General features: G+C 39.7%; 1 protein-coding gene across 1 annotated transcript in view; it reads left to right on the top strand.

Moving 5' to 3' along the window:
- Positions 1 to 8,497, top strand: part of tbkbp1 (TBK1 binding protein 1) — a 95,063-nt gene extending 86,566 nt beyond the window's left edge. Inside the window, exon 10 of the mRNA XM_075457406.1 lies at positions 1,834 to 8,497. Coding sequence (XP_075313521.1) covers positions 1,834 to 1,962 — 129 coding nt within the window. The 3' untranslated portion in view covers positions 1,963 to 8,497. The remainder of the gene's footprint in view (positions 1 to 1,833) is intronic.
- Positions 8,498 to 24,715: the final 16,218 nt, after the last annotated feature.

Raw genomic sequence — 24,715 nt, 5'->3', positions numbered from 1 at the left:
AAACAGAGTTACATCTTCCCATATGGGATATTGTATCCCAGATAGTCCCAAAGTTGAAAGTAATTCCTAAAGAAAAGATCCTTTCATTTTCCTATCGCGCATGTCCACCAGTAGCAACATAACCCATACTGCCACGCCGTGGCAATACTATGCAGCCACATTTATTCAAAGCAGTCAACCTTCCTTTTTTCTATCTTAAAAAAACTGCTTAAGATTTGCTTGGCTTGTAAGTGGAAACCTGGCAAGAGGCACACAGAGGTGGGAGTATGAGATATGAGACTGCAAAAGTGCAAAGCATTTACAGATGACCCCACGGAAGCCTAACTTAACAAACCAGATGGTTTGTTACACAGAACTTTATGAGGAGTCCTTGAGTCTCGATAAGTAAGGGTTGGTGGGGAAGGTCTTGATAAGTGTCAAACTTCTGCCTACTCCTGTTTGGACATGAAACGTCTGTCCACATCATCGTGAGATTGCTGTATGACTAATACCAACCTCACAAAAGTATTTAATTCTGACTGATCCACAGTTTTTGCACAAACATTACCAATCTAAGAATATATCTTTCTACATTTAAAGGTAAAGGAATGCCGGTGAATATAAGACAATACTGACTGTCAGAGAACGTTCCAGCATAGAGACTATGACCCTAACCCTACTCAGCTGACTTTAACCTACTATTAGAGCACTTTGGTGTACATTAAAGAGTAAGGTGGAGCAGAAATGTCTGAAGAATGGAACAACTCCAGTAATTAGAAGAAGAAATAGAATAGAAAAATACTTTATTTATCCCCCTATGGGGGAAATTCAAATTCGTCAAGTAGCTCAACATTTTTTTAAATATTTACAATGATTGAATTAACAACAATAAAACAACAATAATACTACTACTACTAACTAAATAATAATAAATTACTAAATGGCAAAATAAACAAATAAAAAAAAAATCAATCAATCAATCAATTTGAGAAGAACTCAGCAGTCACTGTTATAAAGCCTTATGGCTGTGGGAACAAAGGACCTTCTGAACTAGAACTGAATTAGAGCAACATGGGTAGGACAAACCTCAGAAAAAAAGCTTAACTGACTGTGTTTTTTAATGTGTGGCCTGGATATTTAACTAAGTATAACTTGATGGTTAGACCGGATTTAATAATTGAAGCGTGAAACAACTAGCATTTAAATGGTATTGTAAATTAAAGTAGTTTACCCAAATCTGCTGCTGTTAGCGTAACACAATTTAATCTTAATCTGAGGTTGACCTGTGGGTAATTTCAACAAAGTTATGTTTGTGTGTGTGTGTTTCTGCTTCATAAAATTTTCTCTGATTGTCAGATTAAGAATAATGACTTTTATCATTAAAAAAAATATTTGTAGGCAGTTTAGAAGATCAGAAAACACTTGTACAGGATGAGTAATCCAGGCAACCATGTACGCACATTTTTTTTTTGGGGCTTGAGCCGAGAAAGGCTTCACACATCTGGACTCCAACTCTTCGTGACAGACTGCAGGTATGAGACAGATTTTCTCTTTCCAGGAAAGAAAGCAAGTAGATCCTCCACTATTATATCTTTTTGTGTGTTGAACTGTATTACACAATCAATCAATACTTCAGCGTGAGTGTCCACCTTGGTTTACTACGAGTGCATCTATTTCCAGACAAAATCCGGTTGTGTAAGTCTGAATTGATCGCACACAGCGTATTGAGGTCCTTTTTGTTTCCTCCCACAGACTGACTAATACCATCCAGCGTAGTTACTCAGCGGAGGTTCAAGTGTGACTTACTCTGGTGGCTAATTGCATGAGTGAACCTGTGCATGTGTTGCTCCGCAGCTCTGGATGGAGACCGAGGAGAGCGACATGAGGAGCTGCCCTCTCTGCCAACTGATTTTCCCCGTCGGTTACCCTGACGATGCCCTCATCAAGCACATTGACTCCCACCTGGAGAACAGCAAGATATGATCGCCATGGCAACCAGCCCTCACACATCTGCTCTCTCTCTCTCTCTCTCTCTCTCTCTCTCTCTCTCCTCTTATAGTTTATATAAGAGATTTGCAGATCTGGCCAAATGGAAAGTCAAAAGAAGGCAAGCAGGCATCAGAATTAGGCCGCGAGCCAGTTAGCTTTCGTAATATATAGGTAGGGATGCAAAATGGCACAGGGGTTTGCTTTATTTTGGAGGGTTCTTAAACACAGGTCCGTCTTGGATTTGTAGGTCCACAAGCAGAGTCCTTTACTGATTGCCCTTAAGACAGACTGCCTGTATAAGCACCGGCTCTGATTGCTGCTGTTTTGCTATGAGACTTGTGTGGTTTCAAGAAAGTTTCATATATCTTCTTTTTTTTTTCACAGTGTAGTACACTTCATTTTTAGCAAAGTAAGCCAACTATGAGGCATGAGAGGCACTCTGGCAGGTTCAGGGGTTCTGCATGCCAACAAGTTAGTTTCAGTTTTGATCACCAACCGATCAGGGAGATCCTTGGCCACTGTTTTCACCACTTAGCTCGAAGTACTTCTGCTTTGAAATGTTCCATCTCACACACGTACTGCAGTTTATGTTGCGAAGGATCCTGCACAGAGGGTAACGCCCTGAGGCTGTTTAATTGTAACAATCTGACAGTCATACAGACAGATGTGGGAAGATGATCTGTGATGAGGAAAAAAATAAGTTACTGGGACTGATGCTACAAAAGAATGATACAGTAAAACAAGAATAACTGTCATTCTGGGGTTTTGATACCGGTTAACTTTCACTTTTCTAAAACAAGGAAGTTTGTTTCCATGGCAGTTAAGAAAGTATAAAACATTCCACGGTCACACCTTATCTTCTGACAAACAAATGAACAAGCTGGAGAATATGAACTTGTGGGTGAACTGTTTTGATGATGCCCTGCAGGGCAGGGCTCTGAGGAGGATGTGTCTTCTCTTTAAGTGGAGGGTGAATTTATTCTTTCTGCTTGTGGCCTGTTCAAAGAGTATCTTAGCACTTTAAGTTAGCATAGCCTATACAATGTAAAAGTTTTCAGTCTCCATATACACCCATCAGCCACAATGTAAAAACAACAACAGGTGAAGTGTATCACACTGATTGGGCACCTGTTAGTGGCATTGAATATTTTAGCAAGAGAAGTCATCAGTTTGAGGATTTAAGCCAATTTAACAAAGACCACATTGTGTTGGCTGGATCAGCACATGCTCCAAAACAGCAGTTCCTTCGGGGAATGCAGCCGCTCTTCAAGCATGGACAACCAGTGAACCAGCAACAGGTACACAAGCATCCAAGATTCACAGATGAATGTTAGCAGTCTGATCTCATTGTACAGAGGATCTATTATTACACAAAGTGCTGAAAAGTGGGATTCAAATCCACCAGAAACCACGTTGGCCCCTGTTCACAACTGAAAGTGTATACAGTGGGTATATGTTTGTGTCAGAACTAGACCATGGGGCAAGAAAAAAGGTGGTCTTGTCTCATGAATTACGTTTTCTTTAACATCCCAACGACCGGATAAGCCTCCTCCGATGACGCGGAGACGAGATTTCAGCAGAATGCACCACAGGAAGCAGGTGGAGGAGGTGGGATGCTTTAGGAAACATTCAGCTTGGAAACTTTGGGACCTTGCATTCATGTGGATGCTACATTGATGCTACATCTCCTAGCTAATCATTGTTGCAGACCATGTACTTCCGACAGCAGCAGCAGGATAACATGCCCTGCAACAGTACAAATACTGTTCAGGGATGGATTGATCAGCATAAATAGTTCAAGGTGTTGACTTGGCCTCCAAATTCCCTAGAATGAGCATCTGTGGAATAATTGAAAAACAGCTCCGATCCACAGAGGCCACACCTTGCAACTTCCAGGACTCCAGCACAAGGGGTACCTACACGACATTAGGTACGTGCTTCAAATGTGGCTGTGGCTGATTGGTGTATATTTTCCATGTCTTATAATTTACTATTTCTTTTGTCTCTGTAAGGCAAAAAAAAAAAAAGATGTATGAAGATATATTTTTGCAAATGTCTATGCGCCACATGTCTCATGTTGGTGACAGGTTTCTCCCATGTGCTTTCACACTACTAAACATTGAGAGGTCGAGACCCTAAATCCCACTGAATGGGACACTTTTCTGTACAAAGACTTCAAATTATCAGCTGGGAATCTCCTCGGTCTTCCTAAAGATCTGACCTTCATCACAGTTTGATGTCAACAGCTGCCCAGACCTCCCAACAAAAAAAAAAACTTTGAAAAAAAATGAAAATAAAAAAACACCACAGACAGTTTGCTGCATGACATCGAGGCGTCTAACCTGCTTTGAGAAAAAAGTGGCAGGCTTTTTAATGTAGTGTATTTCTATCTCCAAGATCTGATTTCAGAACAAATCATCTCCGGTCAACAAAGTTATCTTGGCAGGATTTAAGCAAAGGCGATACTGTTCTTTTGATATGTGGGTTTGATTTGATCACAAATTAATCTTAATTTAAGATCTGCTTGTGGGAGTTTCAACTATTTTGATGCAAAAAAAAGGAAAAAGAAACAATGTTACACTGATGTCAGCTAATCTGAGGTTTTCAGTCACATCTGCATTTTTAATGTAGGGGATGTCCCCACACAGTCATCTAGTCATTTGAATTGGTTTAAAGTTTAATAATTGATGCAATGCAGAAGATTTGAACATGCGAGGCAGCGATCAGGAGAGCAGAATAATGACAGATGTGTTGGTTTGGGTGAAATACTCTTGAGCAAGTCACTGAGTCACTACAAGCTCTGGAGGTGTTGACCAAAGAAAGGTTTGACTATCTTGTGAAGGTTTAGAGAAACAAGAATTTTCCAATGAGGGACATATCAGATTAAAGGACAACTCTGGTTTATTATCTCTTAGAGCTCATTTTAGCAAGTATGGACACTAGTTTTATGGCTCTGCTGTAACACTGTGTTCATCTTACTGAGGTCATTTAAAACAGCAACATCTCTGAAAAGGACTGTAACTGAGATTTAGTGCTATGCTACAGCTAGCGAGCTAACCAGTAGCATGTTAGCTTGGATGTTACAAGCACGACTTTACCATGAATACTCTATTTTTGCTATATTTCAATGATTCATTTTTTTTTTTTATTCATACTGGGTACACTTCTATTGATTATACAATAATTGATGAGGGAAAATAAAGCCCGCCACATAGCGAGACAGCTTGTTAGCTTATACGCTTAGCTTAGCAACAAAGTTAAAACAATTTCCATGAAAATCATGTTTTTACCCTTGTTGTAGTGACCACATGGTAAACACCATATGGTCTGATGATATTAATTAATGCCCTTTCACATCGCTGAGAGAAAACTTTCTGCACAAATTTCTGTTCCTGAATCTAACAAAGTAGTTTGAGCATAGAAACAAACATCGGATATCACCTGGCCTACATATAATCAAGGATTCAGTGAAACAGTGAATGAAACCAAGTTTAAAGGGCAAGAAAAGGATGTGAAAAATGTATTATTCTAAATGACTTTCAGCTTAATAGTTGTAAAATGTTGCTTGATGATCTCATATGCAAAATGGCATATTCATACTGTCGTCCCTTAACATTAGCATTCTTTTTTGTGCCAGTCCTTTACGTCTGTTTGCTTTTCTTTTACTCTATGTCCTCACTTACTTTGTATATTTATGCTGCCAGATTTCCAATAGGCTAAAGGTTCTCTATGTGCTGTCATTTGTCAGATAGCAATCAAGCCTGAAGTGATGACTGAAAAGTAACCTATTAGTAATATATGTAAGCTGAATGTCACTTTCAAAGTATTTCAGGACAGCTTCTTTACTCTAATAAGGTCATGAATTGATAAGCACGGTGCCGTCAGACGAAATCACCATCCCCATAAACACAACATTGCGTGTGTGTCGTGAATCTGGCTTCATTTACCTCAACAATAATGACTCAGAGAGTAAGTTAGAAGCATCAAAGTGTCTCAAATGTTTTCTCATACAACCTCCGTAAGCAGCACAGGGACAACATAATGCTTGTGGAAGCAAGAGAGTGGTGCTGCTGCTGACAGAGCACAGTGGAAGCAAAAGAGAAGTGTTTCGTCTTTGGTTTTTAGCTTCTGAAAAGTAGCTAAAACTAGTGACAAATTTGTCAAGTTAGCAACCGTGTTTATAGTTTGTGTCAGATGCAGGAGGACACCCGAGCTTTAACAAAGAATCTGACACCCTGGGAATGTGAAAATGCTAGTACCAATGACAGTCTCTGCACATCAGTGAAAGACACCCAAGGTTTCATACATAACAAACCAAACGTGTTTAAACAGGCTTTCACAAACCATTTTAAAGCATAAAGGACTATTTTGTTCAAAGTTTCTCATTTATTTATAGCAGAGTGGGGGGTCCACCGAGATGCTCTGCCCACATCATACAACTTGTGACATTTTCTCTTCACTGGAAATATTTTAGCAGTGACACAATTGTAATTTTTTTCTTAGCTGCACAGAAAAACGTTGAAGTCACACAAAAGCAGGAGCTTAGAGAACTGATTTTCAGCTTTAGGTTGGTGCTATTCACATCCAAAGTGAAAAAAAGCTTTCTGAATTGCATTTATTTGATGTGTGAAACCCGCTTGTACAGGTAACACAGAGAGCCACTCGTGTTTAACCTTCTCACATTTAAACCTGCAGTAAACGTGAACTCCAGTCACTCTGAGTTCTTTGATGATATGAACTGAGACTTCATGAATTATTATTTTTTTTTTAAAAAGAGAGGTGGGTGGCGAGGAAAGCAGCACTTATCATCTCTGTTAACCAGTTTCCTGGGGGAAACCCTGAAAATTGTTTCTGAATTTCACAAGAAAGAAGGTGTAGTTAAAAAAAGTCCAACAAATATACACTAGTCTGGTACTCTTGCTATATCAGTGGTAATTATCCTCAGAAGTACTTGGTTTTGAATTGCCATTTGACCTTTGGACTTATTAGACTCTATGATTACACTGTAATTACAACTTGAAACCAATTAAAATAAACCAGAATTGTCCTTTAAAACCTACATCCTGAGATTTATGATGACTTCATAGCAGTACTTCTCAATTAAATTAAAGAGGGCTTTCATGACTCCCAAGTATTCTATACTGTATGTACAGTACGTTCTTGTATGACTATGTGTACAAATATTTAAAGTTGTGTACAGACAGATATTTTGCAAGTGTGTAAAGCTAATGTAACATGTACTTCACTATTCCACAACTTCAAATTGGAGTGTCTGTAAATCAATATAACCCCACCACACTAAATATGAAATATATGTGAGTTATACACAAGCACTATCCTCCACCTTTCCTCTTTTACTCGCTGTGTAGTGGTATGTCTTCTATTTAACTTATATCCAGCCACATTCACAGCCTGGAGATGAAAATGAATGTTTATCTGCAGGTTTTGGTCATTGTAGAGTATTTTTTGATGCATTTAAAAAAGAAAAAAGATTTATCACAATAAATTCAATGTGCATAGTTGTCTGTCTTCATTGAGGATGATGTAATGTGGCATCAGACCACTGATTTAAACCATAATTAGTGCATTTGAAAACTAACTTGAATTGTTATATCTGAAAACAGCAAAATTTTGTGAATAGTATGTACTTTTTTTTTCCTTCAGTCAGAGGGCCTACCTTACCTCTAAACCAAAGACAGAAAATTGTTTCCGGTAGTTTGACAAACAGAGGACAAAGCTTGACATGTGTGCAAAGATGCTCCACTGTGGTTAATGGTTCGGGTATGTTCACGACCACAACACACTGGCCGGCAGCTGCAATGCAGACTGATCCCAACCTGCATGAGCTCACTATATGATGCACACGGATGTTTACACCGCACAGCACCTGCACATTTACAGAATGTGCTGAGGTCAGATGAGTACATTTAGAATCAAAGGTACAGGTTGGATATTTTAATTATGAGTCCACCAACTATTGCAGAATAGAAAGTCACAATCTGCCATCATCCCATCTGTTTTTCTTACTTTTTTTGTGTCCCATAACAGCAAACTGACTTATGTTTTACTAAGGAGATTAACAGAAGTAAAAACAGCATAAGAAAGGTCAGACCTGCCAGTGTTTGATTCAAGGTTTTTCTATTTCTTTTTCACTCATTTTCCCTCAGAAATTCTCAGGAGACAAACTTCTTGGTCCAACAAAACACTACAGTGAAAAAACATTGTATTTTTCATTCTCATGTGGCTGCACTCGCCTATAAGTTAACTATGTGAGTCAGGTTGTTTTTCCTGCTTAACCTCAAGCGCACACTGAGACCTCAGCACTAATGAATTCTCCACGACACTAATGAGAAGTAATATCTATGTGTATAACTAATCCGTGGTGAAAACATCACTGCTGACATTTAAAAGACTTTGTGAGCGTGATTAACAAAAAGAAATTGACCACGGAGGTACATAACGGTTGTCTCTTTTTCTTTCTCTGTCTGTAAATATTCTACTTAATAAACGGGAACTTGCACTGAAATAACGTATGATGTGGCCTCTTTATGCCTCTCTGTGATGATGTCGTCTCCTGGCTGCATTTCACATCCTGTTTGACTCGTATCATTTTAGAGCATGAGATGCACACGCATCCTAACTTGAATTGTTGTAGTTCTTCTATCTAAACTCTAAACTAAAGTCTAAAGGAGTGTTTTTACTCTAAAACAGAAATGTAATAATATCACTTGGATAGCATTTTTGCATTACAATATATTTGATGTATTTATCAGCTGCTTCAAAGTTGCCAATTTTCTTGCATAAGTATATGTGGACAATACATGAGACATGAGCTACATTTTAATGCTTCAAAATGCTACAAAACTACACTAAATGAAAAAAAAAAACATTTCAAACGAATAATTTGCATGTGAAGTCATTTAAATTGTGCAGGCATGATGCATTTCAGCCTTGGCGACACACAAATTAGGCGTGACAACAAATTCAATGTGGCCTTTGCATACACAAAAAGAAAGAGGCACAAAGCCACAGACCCATACAAAGAGGCAGCGGTGGTCACGTGGCTGTGTGCTGCTGTGACTCCAGCAACCAGCAGAAGAGAGTAGAAATCATATTGTTAGTTTCAGTCGGGCCTGAAGCTGCAGCTGAGAGAGCCCCACTGTGAAAACATCACCTTTCACACAGTAGAATTGGATCAGTGTCAACAAAGAGACAGACTGGAAGAGACCCCAACAGCTGTCACTGATTAGTCAGATAACAACTAAATCCATTCACGTTTCATTTGAGTCTATGTGATACATCCATCGAGTGGTTTTTCTTATCTGAAAATCAACAAAATAAAATATGATTAAAAAGAGAGCAAGAATGTAAATTTTCACTGGAGCTTTCAAATGTCGCTTTTTAGAGTGGAGCATTGGGTCACTGAAAAAAAAATAAAATAAAATTGAAACAATTTCTGGAATAAAGTTAGAATGCAGGAATAAACTCTATCAAGTCAAGCAGGATGCATGTGGTTGTACATACTTTAGCGACTGTATTACCAGCTGCCAGCTTTGGCACATCCGCAGAATGTGGAAGTAAGTTTATGAAGTGGTGCAGCTGCAGGCTACTCATCCACACAATGTGGAGACAATTTCTGGCAATGCCATATGGCTTAAGCTCATTGTAAGAAATCCATTTGCCATGGTGTGTATGCACCTTTGTTATGATAATGCTTGCTCCCACCTGAGCTCCACACCTTCAAGATCAAACTTACTGACTTACATATCCTCTCTGTATTGCATGCAGGTGTAATCATTTGCATCTGTCCATTACGAGCCGTTTCAGCTTGCAGGTAAACAGCCACATCTTCCAAGTTTGTGTGGTTTGTTTCTCTGAAAACATGCGTTTTATGTGCCAATGTCTTAACAAAACTAAGATCTATTACCAAACTGTTTAGTTGCTTCAAGAGAAAGAAATTATTTGTCAATAACAAAAGTCCATCTACACAAGGCATCTACACTGCTATTTTGATTTAATCTCATTCATTGTTGAGTTTACTCAGAATGTCAACTTTATTTTCAACATTCTCCTCTTAATATTCATGCGGCCCTTATAGTCCAATGTGCACTTTTGTCTTGCTATAAGCAGACTTTTTGTGTTTCAGAACTGTGTCTTTTCTCCATAGAGCTTAAACCTGTTTAGTTTGGCCTCACAGTCCTAGAACTGTTTCAGTCTCAGTTTAAGAAAGGCATTCAGGTTGAAGTTCAGACATTTAACAAATGGTGGAAGAAGCTGAGTAAACCTTCATAAAAGAATTGCAAACTTTCATGACCTGAAAAAGACAAAAAACAAAGCTTTATATAACATCAGATGATTTCTAACCATTCACGGGGCAAATAGCTGCAACTGTTTGTGCAGATTTTTGTAAAACAGATGTTTTTGCAGCTACAATTCAGCAGATCACATTTTTGAAGGCTGTTTTTTTCTCTCTTTCTGTCCGTGTGTGTACATATATGTGTGTGTCTGTGTGTGTGTGTGTAAGTTGCACATAAAGCATGCCAGCCATCAACATTTTAAAATAGATCAATCAATCTACTGGAAGTGCTTCTGATGCAGAAAACATCGACACATAAAACAGCGAAACATTATGAGGCGTGAGGCCTGGTCTGCTTTTGTTTAAGTTATTTCCTCCATCCTTCTTACCATGCTTGTTTCCTACATGTTTAGCTCTGTGCCACTAACCTCAATACTTAGACTACCTCAGGAAAAAGAAAACTGCATCCACCCATCCGGGCCTCAAAACCACAAAACTTATATGAGAAGCTAAAGAAGCAGTGCAAGCCTGCTGTAAGAAGTAACAAAACCCACATGAACTCAGTCAATAAGTCATGAAAAGCAGCGCTTTCTGCTTGCCTATCAAAAACAACAAGCTTTTGTGCTGACACAAACTCCCGATCATAGTTCAAATTAGAGTCATTCCACACCTGCCTGCAAACTTCTGTCTTGAATTAACACATGAAAGCCCACAGACATGCAATTCTTAGAAGTCAGGGTTTCTTTGCTAATTTCTCCATTTCCAGTAATCCCTCTAGCCTTTTGCTTTTAGCAAAGATGCTACTACTTAATCAGTTGTGATTCATTTTATCTGACATTATGCAGACTGATTGTGATTTTTATTCCATTCCATGTTGTGAAGATACAGTCAGAGACAATGTGTGAAAAAGTGAGTCACCTTTACTGATTTGATTGGACCAAATGGGGTTAGTAGCAGTCAGGTACTGCTAATCACAAGCACTTGATCATCAGTGAGTGCGAGTACCTCCAGAAAAGAAGAAATGTTGACATTTTGCTGCTCTCAGCATTCAGGTGTGTGTTAACACAACGCCAAAGGATGAAAGACCTCCACAAAGATCTTACAGAAGCATTCTACAGAGAGAAAGATTATTCACAAGTGGAAAAGACGATCTTCCCAGGAGTGGACGTCCCAGCAAGGTCACCCCAAGGTCAAAAACCCAAGAGCTACATCTCAGACTCTGCAGGCCTCAGTTAGCATATTAAATGTTGAAGTTCATGACAGCACAGTTAGAAACAGACTGAACAAGTATGTTTGCTCATGATGCACAGCAGCACGTTTGGAGGAAACCAAACACAGCATATCAGCACAAACACCTCACACCAGCTGTCAAGCACGGTGGTGGAGGGCTGATGATCTGGGCTGCTTCTGCAGCCACAGGACCTGGGCACCTTGCAGAATGTGTGAAGAAGAGAAGAATCAAGGTGTTGCAATGGTCCAGTCAGAGTCCAGACCTCAGCCTGACTGAGATGCTGTGGTGGGACCTTCAGAGAGCTGTGCAGAAACCAATGCTGCAAACCTCAATGAGCTGAAGCAGCGCTGGAAAGAGGAGTGGGAACAAGATTCCTCCAGAACCGAGAGAGACTGATGATGTCACACAGAAAACCATCACTTCAACTTACTGCTTTTTCAGACATTGCTTCTGCCTTTTGTCACATGACATGTAACATGTGATCAGGGTTTTAGTTTTAAAACCTGACAAAGACCAGATGATCTCTTTGATCCTGATAAGTAAAACTTTCTACTTTCTTCCATGAATATAATTTCCATTCGTGTTGAAAAGTGTTTTCACACACTTAAACCGCTCTCTTTACATGCAAAACTAATTAATCTGATGGCACATCGAATAAATATCAGTGTAAACAAGTGTGTGAAACTTTTCTTATTTAAATTGAATAATTTAGAATGTAAATGAGTGAGACTGAGAGTAAAACAAAAAAACCCTATGAGGTAAACATTTACGCATTTTTAACACTTCAGTGTATCAGTAATGATAAACTACTTTAACACCCATAAAAACTGCTCTTCACTTCGGAAGAATCAAGTCTCTTTGTTCTAAAAGCGGTGATCTTGTTCTTTGTAAGTAGCGTGAACTTTTTTTTATTTTAAAATGGAACAATTTGGATTTTTTGCCACATATTCCAGAGAAGCAGTGAAACAGATAACAACGGTGAAGTTCAGTGGTAGCAGAAAGACAGGAAACAGTGTGGTTTCTCAGGGGTGCTTTGTTGTATTTTCAGAGCAGCAACACAAACATTCATTGAATGAGTGAGGCTTGAAAAATTATTTGTAACAATAACAATCCTCACCTTAACATACAACATTACTGTGCGTAAATTGTGAGCCACTCTTTATGTCTTTACATTCTGATTCAAAGCAGCCAGCCAATCGTTCTCCAGACTTTCTGATGGACTGGCTGCCTTTTCAGTTATTTTCTGAATCATTCTGAATCATTTAAGCATAAAAGAAGCACCAAACCCAAGGGATAAACTAGTTTTGTGTCTCCACATAAAAGACAACAAATTATATCTTAAGGCACTTTGTTCCAAGTTCTTATTTCTTTAGTTGCATCTGTGAAAAACAGCAAAGATAACACAGTTAGAAAACTTGGCATATCTCAGCATGGTGTGCAGTGTGTCCTTAAAACATTTGAGGAAACTGGACAAGTGGAGGACAAAAGAAGAAGTGTCAGGCCTAAAGAACTATCTACAGCAGATGAACAGGATCTGAAAGTGATGTCCTTAAGAAAGAGGAAAAACTCCAGCAAAGACCTGACACAGGAGCTGAGAGATGCATCTGGACCTTCAGCTGATCCATCTGCTGTTGGCCCAAGCCTCATCAGAAATGGGCTCCATGGAAGGGTGGCTGTCAGGAAGCCGTTCTTAAGGAAGGGAAACAGGGAGAAAAGGCTGAGCTGTGCCAAAGGACACAAGAAGTGGGCTGAAAATCAGTGGCAGCAGGTCTGATGGAGGGATGAATCCTCCCCAGAGCCCGGAGCTCAACATTACTGAAGCTGTGGGATCATGTTGGCAGAGAACGGAACAAAAGGCAGCCCACATCCAAAGAAGAGCTTTGGGATGTCCTTCAAGAAGCCTGGAGAACTATTCCTGAAGAAGACTCCTTAAAGAAAGGACAGAGAGGGTTCAGAATTGAAGAATAAAGATGGACATACCAGAAACTGACTTTTGAGAATTGTACAGACTGCTTTTTCCTTCTATATATGAATTACAGCACCCGTTTTGTGGCAATGTATATAAAGATATAAGAAGTGAGTAGTATTGAACATTAATACAAACTAACAGAACTTAAAATTATTACCAACATTTGCATGAGCATCAGCAACTAAAGAGCTTCAAGCAACTCACAGTGGCTGCATTCATTTTATGACGCTGGGTCTCAGTTGTAATTCAAAACACTTGAGTCATATATGAGTCAAATATACTGAGAGTCACTCCGGCAGTTTCCCTTAGCTTCTTTTCAACACGTTTACAACCTTAGCCCATAGCAGTCTAGAAGTTTCATTCTAGGAAACCCTACTTTTAGAGTAAATACACACTCAGTATGCCCAACGAGAACCGTCTCCGTTAGTTTTTAGAATTAACAATGACTTCTAAAGACAAAGTTGCACATTCTTTTCGTTTTCAGACACCATTTATACATACATGTTTCACTTTCTGTCCAAATCAAACACTTAAAATCTCACAAAGGTCTCACATAAGATGTGACTCAGAAGAAAATGATCTGCAGTGAGGCTGAGCAGTGCGTTCACCCGTTTGAGGGAACAGAAAAGCTTTTTCCATGTTATATTTTGCTTCCAAGTGGGAAGTGTGTCACCAGCCCACTAGGTGGCCACATAAACCACAGAACTTTCCCCTTCTTTATGCAGCTCCACAACAGACCGGAGTCATCTTATATTAACAAATTGTTCATCTTGATATCTACAGTTATAAAAATACAGGCAGGTTTGTTTCATAAAGGTCTTTATGGAAATAAACTGCATAAACCAATCAGTGGGTGAAGATTTATAGCTTTTATTAAAATAAATAAATTCATGTTTAAACAAATAAATTACAAACTTAATAATATTAATTGTGATTTTTATCAAAGCTAAAAATGGTATAAAATCATTTTCTGAGCAACAATATCATCAGAAGTGTCTGCACTGTGGGAAGTTTACCTAATTTCCATGAGTTTTCTTACTTTAAGAAATATTTTCAATGAGCCAAAACATCCTAAACGTAGTCTAGATGTTCTCATATTATTAAAGATTAGAGAAAAAAATAAGTGATAACCAACTGTATCTATATGCAACATGACAAATCCTTATAGTTCAAAACTCTCGTGACTTTCCAGAACAATCTGACTTCCTTGGTGCGGACAGTCCACAGAAAGCTCTCTTGTTGTACATAACTGTCCAACAGTGTCGTCAAATTCCCAAACGTGTCCTAACTTTCTGAAAGTAGGAGTGGTTTGTCTTCTAAAACTACAGAATTGGCAACACTGAGAAGGTGTTCTCACACTCTGAAAATACAGCCACCTCTTATCTGCACACACAAAAAGAAAGAACGCACTCTTGATTCTGGGGTTTACGTATCTGGACATGAAAAACACGACATATTACACTTTGTGATTATTTATCTCACAAAAACTAAGACAAAATGCAGAAGCAATGTCTAAAAAAAATACTAGAACACTTTGGTATCCAGAGGAGTTCATGGTGGACTCAGTGGCTGCATGGTGCCCAGGTCCTGTGGCTGCAGAAGCAGCCCAGATCATCAGCCCTCCACCACCGTGCTTGACAGCTGGTATGAGGTGTTTGTGCTGATATGCTGTGTTTGGTTTCCTACAAACGTGCTGCTGTGCATTATGAGCAAACATCTCCACTTTGGTCTGGTCTGTCCAAAGGACATATTTCCAGAAGTCTTGTGGTTTGTTCAGATGCAGCTTTGCAAACCTAAGCTGTGCTGCCATGTTCTTTTTAGAGAGAAGAGGCTTTCTCCTGCAGCCCTTCCACACAAGCCATACTTGTTCAGTCTGTTTCTAACTGTGCTGTCATGAACTTTAACCTTTAACATGCTGACTGAGGCCTGCAGAGTCTGAGATGTAGCTCCTGGGTTTTTGACCTTGGGGTGACCTTGCTGGGACGTCCACTCTTGGGAAGATTGACAGCTGTCTTGAATGTTTTCCACTCGAGAATAATCTTTTTCTCTGTAGAATGATGGACTCCAAATAGTTTGTTAATGTCCTTATAACCTGTAGGAGCTATTTGTAAAGTTTGGTTTTGTTTTTTGGTTCTCGTTGTAAATTCAATTAGCTAATTATGAGTAACCTTATTTGATTAATTTCAGTGCTTTATTCAGATTAGATTTGTTGCTAATACTCTTTATTAATTATTTGTTTAGGATATTTTGCTAATTGGGTCACACTGGGCACCTGGAGTACCAGCATGCACCTGGGTGGGCCAATGTTTTTTTTACCAGGGAAGAGGAGAGAGCAGCAGGCATGGTTTTCTTTGTTTTTTTGTTTGTTTTATTATTTTGAAATAAATCAGCAGAAAACTCAAGAATTCAGCTTGGATATTCATCTTCTTTTGCCTGCGTTAAACCACACCCCCCATGGTGCATCAGTGGCCTTTTCATTTTGTTTGGTTTAAGTTTAATTAGTTTTTTATGGACAAATGGCCAATACATAACCCTTCCCAGATAAATGGGCAGCAACAGTTGCTTCTCTAAGATTATTGCTGATGTCTTTCCTCCTTGGCATCGTGTTAACTCACACCTGAATGCTGTTGAGCAGCAAACTGGCAACACTTCTGCTTTTATAGCTGATGATCAACTAATCAGTGCATTTGATTGGCAGCACCTGAATGTTCCTTACCTTCTTAATTCCTATGAAAGCAGACAGGAAGGATTTAATTTTCCTCACATTGTTTCTGCATTTTGGCTTAGTTTTTTGTAAAATAGATTATGGCATGTTATACTATGTCATAGGTTGTTGTTCCTCTGTATTTACCTCACTTTAGGACCTGCTGTTGACCAATAAAACTTTTTTATGATGTCCAGTTACAGAAAACATGAAATAAAATGACTGCATGTCAAAAGTGTGCTAACTAAGCAATGCCTCTTCACTGTCCTCATTAACATGGTGAGATTTGATCACAGTTATTTCACTTCATCCATCCTGAGCAAACTTTTTTTTAACACCTTGAAATTCAGTTTCCATAGAAGATGAATCTGAAAACAAGTATTTCAAAGTTTCAAGGACCCCAACTTTCTGTCTTTCACAGCTCTTGTTATGTAAATGCATTGAAGTCATTTTGTCAATGTGGCTCTCATCTTAAATTAGCTATTTTATTGACTTTCACAGCTCAGTAATGCATCTGTTAATGTGTGCCATTAAGTTGTTAACGTCACTGCTTTGATGTAGTTTTGTAACAGACACACACAAATAGGTGACAGGGAAAAAGTTAACAGTGAGTTTGACTGAAATGAAGCAGAGAAGCGGTAGAGCGTAAAAATATGTGTTGTATTTTTAGATTTTTACGGAGAGTAGACTCACTAATTCAGAAAAAAAGACATCTGAAATGTTCTGCAGTGCAGCAACCACTGCATTGATTGTTTTGACCTTTTCCTCTCTGTGACTGAACTATAAGCAGTGATACAGCCGATCGGACATAGATTCACCACCTGCTGTTCAAGTTGGAATCAGTGCCGGTGTCCCACATGACCCACCGACAACATGTTGATTATGTTGGCTGGCAGAAAACAGGGCAAAGATCGAAACCCTCTGTGCAGTAGCTGACTGAGCAGACGCTAAAGCTAAGAAATACACACAAGCTGACGCCACACGAAAACACTCGCAGTGTAGTAAATTCATGCATGGAGACAAAGTCACATCTACACAGTCAGATATCCATGCATCTGCACGCAGATACAGCACAAACACACACTTACACGCTCCAACACTTCAGCAATCTGCACGGGCAGAGGCACAGCGAGTGTCGGCATGAGGCGGTGAACTGCGTTTGAACCGCTGACCTCTGTAACTCACCCATATTGATGGCAGCCAGCGCACTCGTTCACAACACAGCGCTTCAGCAAGCATGGTGTGGCCCCAGGGACTGCAGGCGTCAGTGCGGGCAGGGTGGAGGATGGGATGGATGGATGGAAAAATATTGCCAGTCAAGTTTATTTGTTAAGGTGTTATGGTGGAATCACGAAGAGGCAGACTGAAGAGGGAAGATGTTAAGCCCGGCAGATATATTTACCGAATGGTGCGAAAGAGATAACACGCTAGTTTGTGTCTAATTGTTTTGCACTTTATCATCTGATAAATCTGCTATGATTAACTGTCCACTGGCCTAACTCTCCAACTGCATATTTAGCCATATATGATCTGTATCCCAGAAATGGGATTTTCTTCAACTCATAAAAGCATTAAAAAGGTCCAACACTGATGTTGGGTCGAAGAGCCTTCTTCACACATATGTCCATTCATTTTGTATGGGAATCCCTGTAATCTCAAACCAAAATGCAGAAACTCTAAACTAAATTTTTAAGTTTGTGGTTGTAATTAGATCTACATTTAGCTTTTTTTAGCAGACACTTTTATACACAAGCGACTTACAAGTGAGGAACAATATTCAAGGGTTTAGCAAGAAACCCCTTGGCCTAAATGTTATTGGGTAAATCTATTCAAATGACAAAGTGCAAGAAGAATCGTTGCAGAAGTGAATAGTAAGAGAGAGTCAGGTGTTTTTAAAAAGGTGTTCTTGGAACAGAACTGATCCAACATCACGGTGCCACAAATGAAAACTGTATGAAACTAGACTGGCTTGTTTGTAGAAATGACAGAACACATTCAGGTGTTCGTAATTCCATTTGATTTAGAGGCTGTGCACCTATGCGCTTGAACTGAGGGGCTAAACACTCAACATGGCTGCTGCTGATATTACAACTGAATATCTTCTTAGATTAAAGGCTGTTGGTCTCAATTAAGATCTTTGCAATCTGGCAAAGAATTGATGACCACAGACATTAAGATCTGGCCAGAAATAAAGTTTCCTGATGTTTAAATTCCTCAATTTACTAAGCAAACACTAAAAGCATGACAATCTGTGTACCTGGTCATACTTCGGAGGGACTTGAAATAAAGGTCCCTATTACTCCAAATATTCTGGATATGTAAGAACAGGTTTGTACATCTTTTCATTTTGAGTAAATTTGAGAGGAGGAAATTCTACAGCATATTTTACCACATGTTAGATGTGACCACAGTTGTGAGACAATTCAAATGTTTTCAGGGCTGAGGATGAAGATTAAAAAGGTGGGTTACGGGTGCGATTTAACCATCCATCAAAATATCAATGTTACACCTAATATCCGGGCTGCAGTCACGTGATTATGATGACGCGCGAAAGCGGCGCGAGTTCAGATGGAGGGCAGGAAGTAAAAACAGAGAAATGGAGTATTGTACGGATTTAGAGCCAGTTTCGAGACAAAGTTACAAACAATCAATCAACAAATATGTTGGACGTGACCGGGACCGTATCTCACGAAGATGAGTGACTTTTCGACAGAAATTGAAGATTTGCCGACAATCGAAGCTGTTGACATCACAAACTAGTCTACGGCAGCCTAAAAAGTCCCAATGAAGTCCACATTACACTACCGGTAACTTCAGAATTATTATTAAGTGAATGAGCATTTAACGACAAACTAATGCTATACAAACACAGCCACAAAAACACAAGTTAGCAAGCTAACATACCTCTGACGAAGTGGTCGCTGCCAGACATTAGCAGTCTCTACTCCTCCCGACCGCAGACGTAGGTTTAAAATCCACTTTTTTTTTACAGTGTTGTTCTTTGAGCTTTTTACATTTCTCACCTTTGTGAGCGACTATCTAAAAAAAAACTTTTCCTTTTCTCGGTTAGAACGATTAGAGCAACCGTAAACCACACAACGGCAGATCCTCAGTTCACTTCCGCCCTCCGTCTTAATTTCCTGCTCTCGCAATGCAGCAATGTGGCATCACGTGAAAGCAACCTGTTCGACCTGGAGCAAACATTAAATGTTAAAGGGATAGTTTGCCTCTTTTGACATGAAACTGTATGTCATCCCATATTAGCAATATCATTTATTAAATTTGACTTAGGGAGAGAAAATAGCGCCAAGTGATTGTGAGGTCTGACTTTTTCCTGGAGAACAATTTTGTGATGCAAATGTATTACTCTTTTGAACGCATATTGTTTTGAGAAGCAAAACGCTTCATTTTTTAAACCCCAGCCAACTAGCCGGACTACCTTCGTCAACACCAAAACGAGGCTGGAACTCTGCTCACAGGACGCAGCAGGGGGTAAGAAAATGTTAATAAATGATATTGCTAATATGGGATGTCATACAGCTTCATGTCAAAAGAGGCGAACTATCCCTTTAATCGCTTTCTGGTTGTTTGAGAATTTAATGGAGGTCATGGACTGCCTGAGCGAAAGCAACATATTCCACCTGGAGCAAACATTAAATGTTAAGTCTCTTTCTGTAAAAATGTCACCTGCAGAATGAACCTGTTATTGTCCCGACACTCTAACAGTTATCTACAAGGCAGACCAAATGGAGCATATTTATGTATTTATTTCCACCAAATACAAAGACGTTTAATGCAGTTTCAGAACTGTAAGCCAGAGATGCTTATCATGCTTATCATGTCCGCAGTTCGACATAAAACTGTAAGAAATCGAAGATATCAGACACAAAATTCACTGCAGATCCACATGTCTCTGAAAGGTCTAAATTCACTTGTCTCTCTTCTCTTTACTTTTTAGAGTTTTGTAAAGAGAAAAACTTTTCTCTGAATCTGTTGGTACAGAGCTCAGCTGCACACCAGCTCTTCACCTTTTTATGCATGTTCACAGCGATGAAGCCAGCTGTCTTTTTGGCTAAAGGTGGGAGTAACCCAAGTCTAACAACATGCACATTCGGTCCATACAAACTGACCAAAAAGTGAGAAAATACGTTTACTTTTGAATGGATAGAAGCTTAACGGCAACAAAAGAAAATAATTTGGGCATTTTGTTAATTTTATGCAGTAATACTTGGGATTTAAAAAAAAATAGAAAAGGTGTGAAGAACACAAGAAGAAGTGGATAAAAAAAAGTCCTGGTTGTTTTTCTCAGGAGTTCTTGCCAAAACTGGCATCACAGCGCTTAGTGTGTCAGGCATGTTGGTGTCATTTCGGCTTTACTTGCACCTCTCTTGTGATCTGTTGTGCGGAGCATGAGTGGCCTGTTTGATGAACAGAAGAACTTTAGGAAAAATGTATGAGCGGGTTTGTCTCTACAGGCATCTCTATGACAAAAGAGGGTCCACTTATTGCATATGTTACAAAGACATCGAAAATCCCTTAACAGTAAAACAGTTAAAACTGCGTATTTATGTTTGTGTGTGAAGCACTGCCATTAAGAAACATTTCTGCGCATATATCCTTGAAATATAACTTTATAGGATAGAGGATAGGTGTTTCTGTGGAGGCCCTACTTGGAATGAGTGAATGTGTTTCGTTAAAAGCAGTCATGTGACCTGTTTTGGACCAAAGATTGGCCCTGCCACAAGCATTAGGGGTGACACAGAGGTGAGCCACCATCTCCATGAATCATTCACTTCATTTTCATAATTTGGCATTAACATTTTACTGTTAAACTTCAGACGTCCCAGTGAATCCCAAATCAAACATTTAGCTTCTCGCAGCATCTCAATACAGCGCACACATTGGTGTTAGCGTGTTCTTATTCATAGCACATTATCAATATTGGATGTTAGAAGGTAACTACAGTCTGTATTAGAAGGAGGCTATTTCATGAGGTACCAGCTCTTACTGTCAGCACTGCCTTCTACTTTAAAATTTGATCAAGAGCAGACAGCCACTGACATATTACAAGAGTCTTCACTAGAGTCTCTTCCCAGATGCCAAACACACAGTACCAGGGAGTTCATCTTTGGCCCACTGACATGGAAAAAATGACCTTTTGGAGGCAGGCAGAGTCAGTATGATACCTGCTTGGATCACTCTAACAAAGACAAAGAGGTTGTACAGGTTAGCAAAAGGTTTCCAAGTAGGACACTCAAACAGTGCACCTTTGTGTTTTGTTTATTCAAACATCTTAATCTCAATTTCTGATGTGCTGCTTGTTTCCACTCCTCTGGGGAAATTTAAAACCTGCATTCAGCCAAGGAAAGGCTATAGAAACCGACAAAGGCATTAAGAGTAAGAGTCGTAATGGTTTGGCAAACAATCAGACAAACAAAACAAATACTTTCTTTGGCAGAGGTGATTGCAGGGAAGAAAAAAAGTCCCGTCTGATTCACCAGCTAGTGCAAGGTTTCCATGGTAACACAGTGATCAACCTACATTCATGCTGGATCAAATAGTTCATCGATTAAATATTGACAAGATTTCCCTAAATCAGCATTGTATTTTGGTCACATTTGGGGATTTAAATTTGTTACACAAACTGACAGTTGAACAATTAAATATCTTTTAGTTTATCTATTTAACAATCCGCCATTTGTGAGAGTTTGTTGCTTCTTTTTTTTTTTCTCCAGATGATATAATCCGAAAACTCTGAACAAAAACTGCTCCAAAGCAGGTTGTGAGGCCCGTCTAAGTAAGTGTGGTGATTTAACCACGTTAAAAGATGAAGCCACCGATATGACAATGAAAACTTTTACCTCGGGCACAACATGGTAGCCATGATAATCTCACCTCTCCAGTCTGATCAGAAGTGGACAGCTCAGTGGGCATGGGTTGTGTTTATGAGAGGACCCAAATTCAGCCACAGGAGGCAGGCAAGAGCATCCCCACTTTTCTGGAACAGTGGTCGTACTTGTGTGTTGTAAGTGGGCTTTGACCAATCAATAAAAACAGACCCAAACTTTAAGTAGCTTTCTTTCATCTTCGTAATATTGTTAAAATCAGGAACATCTTGTCTCAGAGTGATGCAGAAAAACTAGTCCATGCATTTGTTACTTCAAGATTGGACTACTGTAATTCTTTATTATTGGGCTGTCCCACATATTCTCTGAAAAGCCTCCAGCTGATCCAAAATGCTGCAGCCAGAGTTCTGATGAGAACTAACAGGAGAGATCATATTTCTCCAGTTTTAGCTTCTCTTCATTGGCTCCCTGTTAGATTCAGAATAGAATTTAAGATTCTTCTCCTTACATATAAAGCTCTTAAAGAGCTCCATCATATCTTAAAGATCTCATTATTAAGATATTTTCCTAACAGAGCACTTCGTTCCCAAACTGCAGGTTTACTTGAGGTTCCCAGAGTTTCTAAAAGTAGAATGGGAGGCAGAGCCTTCAGTTATCAGGCCCCTCTCTTGTGGAATAAGCTGCCAGTAAATGTTCGGGAAGCAGACACCCTTTCCACTTTTAAGACCAGGCTTAAAACTTTCCTTTTTGATAAAGCTTATAGTTAGGGATGGCTCAGGTGATCCTGAAACATCCCATAGTTAAGCTGCTATAGGCCTAGACTGCTGGGGGGCCTCATCTGTCACACCTTTCCTCACTTTACTCTCTTTATGTATATGTGACATTATTCTGGACATTAACTTGTGTTTCCCTGTTCCAACGGGTATCCTTTGAATGGTGTTACAGTGTTTTTTTCCCTCTTTTCTGACTTCTCAAACCCCAGCTGGTGGAGGCGGATGGCCACCCTTCCTGAGTCTGGTTCTGCCAGAGGTTTCTTCCTGTTAAAAGGGAGTCGTTTCTCTCCACAGTCGCCTCAGGCACGCTCAGGACGGGAGATTGGACTGAAGACAAGTTTCATTGCAATCTGTTTGTTTCCTTAGCTAGGACATTGTTTTTGAATTGGCTCTACATGAATGAATTGGATTATTTTGTAAATAATTCTGATTACAATGCATTGAATTCCAATTGGCTTGAATTGGATTTTATTATTTAAGTGCCTTGAGATGACATTTGTTGTATTTGGCGCTATATAAATAAAACTGAATTGAATTGAATTGTGGTCCACATACCTTTTACAACAGTTCATAAAAACTTCAGATGGATAATATTATGAGAAACATCATAAACAATTCAGCATTCAGGAATTCTTCAGTTTTGCACGATTTACTGGCTCAATGTGAAAACATATCAGTATTTATTCATTACAGACACTCACTCTGCACAATCTGAAAACAGCTCCGACTGGAGCAGTAAACTGGACTCAGATTCCTCATTTTGCTCTTCAAACAAATACTCTCTGCGACAAACAAATGGGGGAAGGTGCTTTAAGAGGCTGCCAACTCAACCATGTGTCTCCTCAGGTGGAAGTAACAAGAGTGGTCGCACAGAAGCTCTGATTTCCTCTCCCTATGAAACATTCAGCTGAGCAGACCACATTCAAGCTGTGGGTTTTGGTAACAAATGCGATAAAGGTGTTGTAGCCGGTAGCAGCCTGCTTGACCCTGGCAGCTTTGGGTGAGAACGTCTTCTTCAAAAAAAGTGTTGATCCCATTTCAACACTTGTAGCTTTATTGTCAGCTACAATATGGAGTTTAGCAACACTGGTGAAGAGTGAGGCTGCACTGGTCTGTATACTCTGTGACACGAGTGAGATGGAAACATGTCTGAGTGCAGAGATGTCAACTCGGTGATTGGTGGGCAAATTGCTCGACTTGGGGACTTTTCATCATTAGGCTGCAGTGCATGGCAAACGGATGGTGTGGCCCCTTTTTTTCCTTACAGGCGGCAGTATCACAGCTCTGATCTGTCACCCTTCGCTTGCCTTAATGTGTGAAAGCAAGACGTGTTGCGCCTATTAGCACTTCTTGGCAAGGCTGGCATGCTGATCCCTCATCCCCGGGGAGCCTGGCAATATGGTGCCGCATGGTGACCGCCCGCCAGCCCTGGCTCCCGCTGTCACAACACATCACGCTCCCCCAGCAACCACCGCCAGCACCTCCTCTTCCACCACACCTCCATCACTGTGGCTGGATGAGTGACAGGAGCGCCTAACAGGGGGAGCCGGGGGTCCAGCGGGTGAATTAAAAACAAAAAACTTTTAAAGAGACGGGGCAGCTCAGAGGACTATTATCTTAATTACGATGGACAGTTGCGCTTTGTTCAATCGAAGGAGTTTGGCTCAGATATAACTTAGATTAAGGCCTGCAGGTGAGAACACACATGCAGGAATATCTCATCATCTTTAGGGTTACCTTGGATTCCAACCTCATATAAAGCTTTTGACAGTCTGCCCTCGCTAATTTTCTTTATCCTCAGCCATCAGGGTAGTTTGTTCTTTTATTACATTGTGAATGGTTCATTTTTCTAGCAACTTTACTCTGCTCAGCTTGCTCAGTTTTGTGTCAACCTCTCATTTGATCTCTTCTCATTGAGCTTTCATTTT

This window comes from Odontesthes bonariensis, chromosome 23, assembly GCF_027942865.1.
Source record: "Odontesthes bonariensis isolate fOdoBon6 chromosome 23, fOdoBon6.hap1, whole genome shotgun sequence".
NCBI lineage: Eukaryota > Metazoa > Chordata > Actinopteri > Atheriniformes > Atherinopsidae > Odontesthes > Odontesthes bonariensis.
This window is presented reverse-complemented; position numbering and strand designations above follow the sequence as displayed.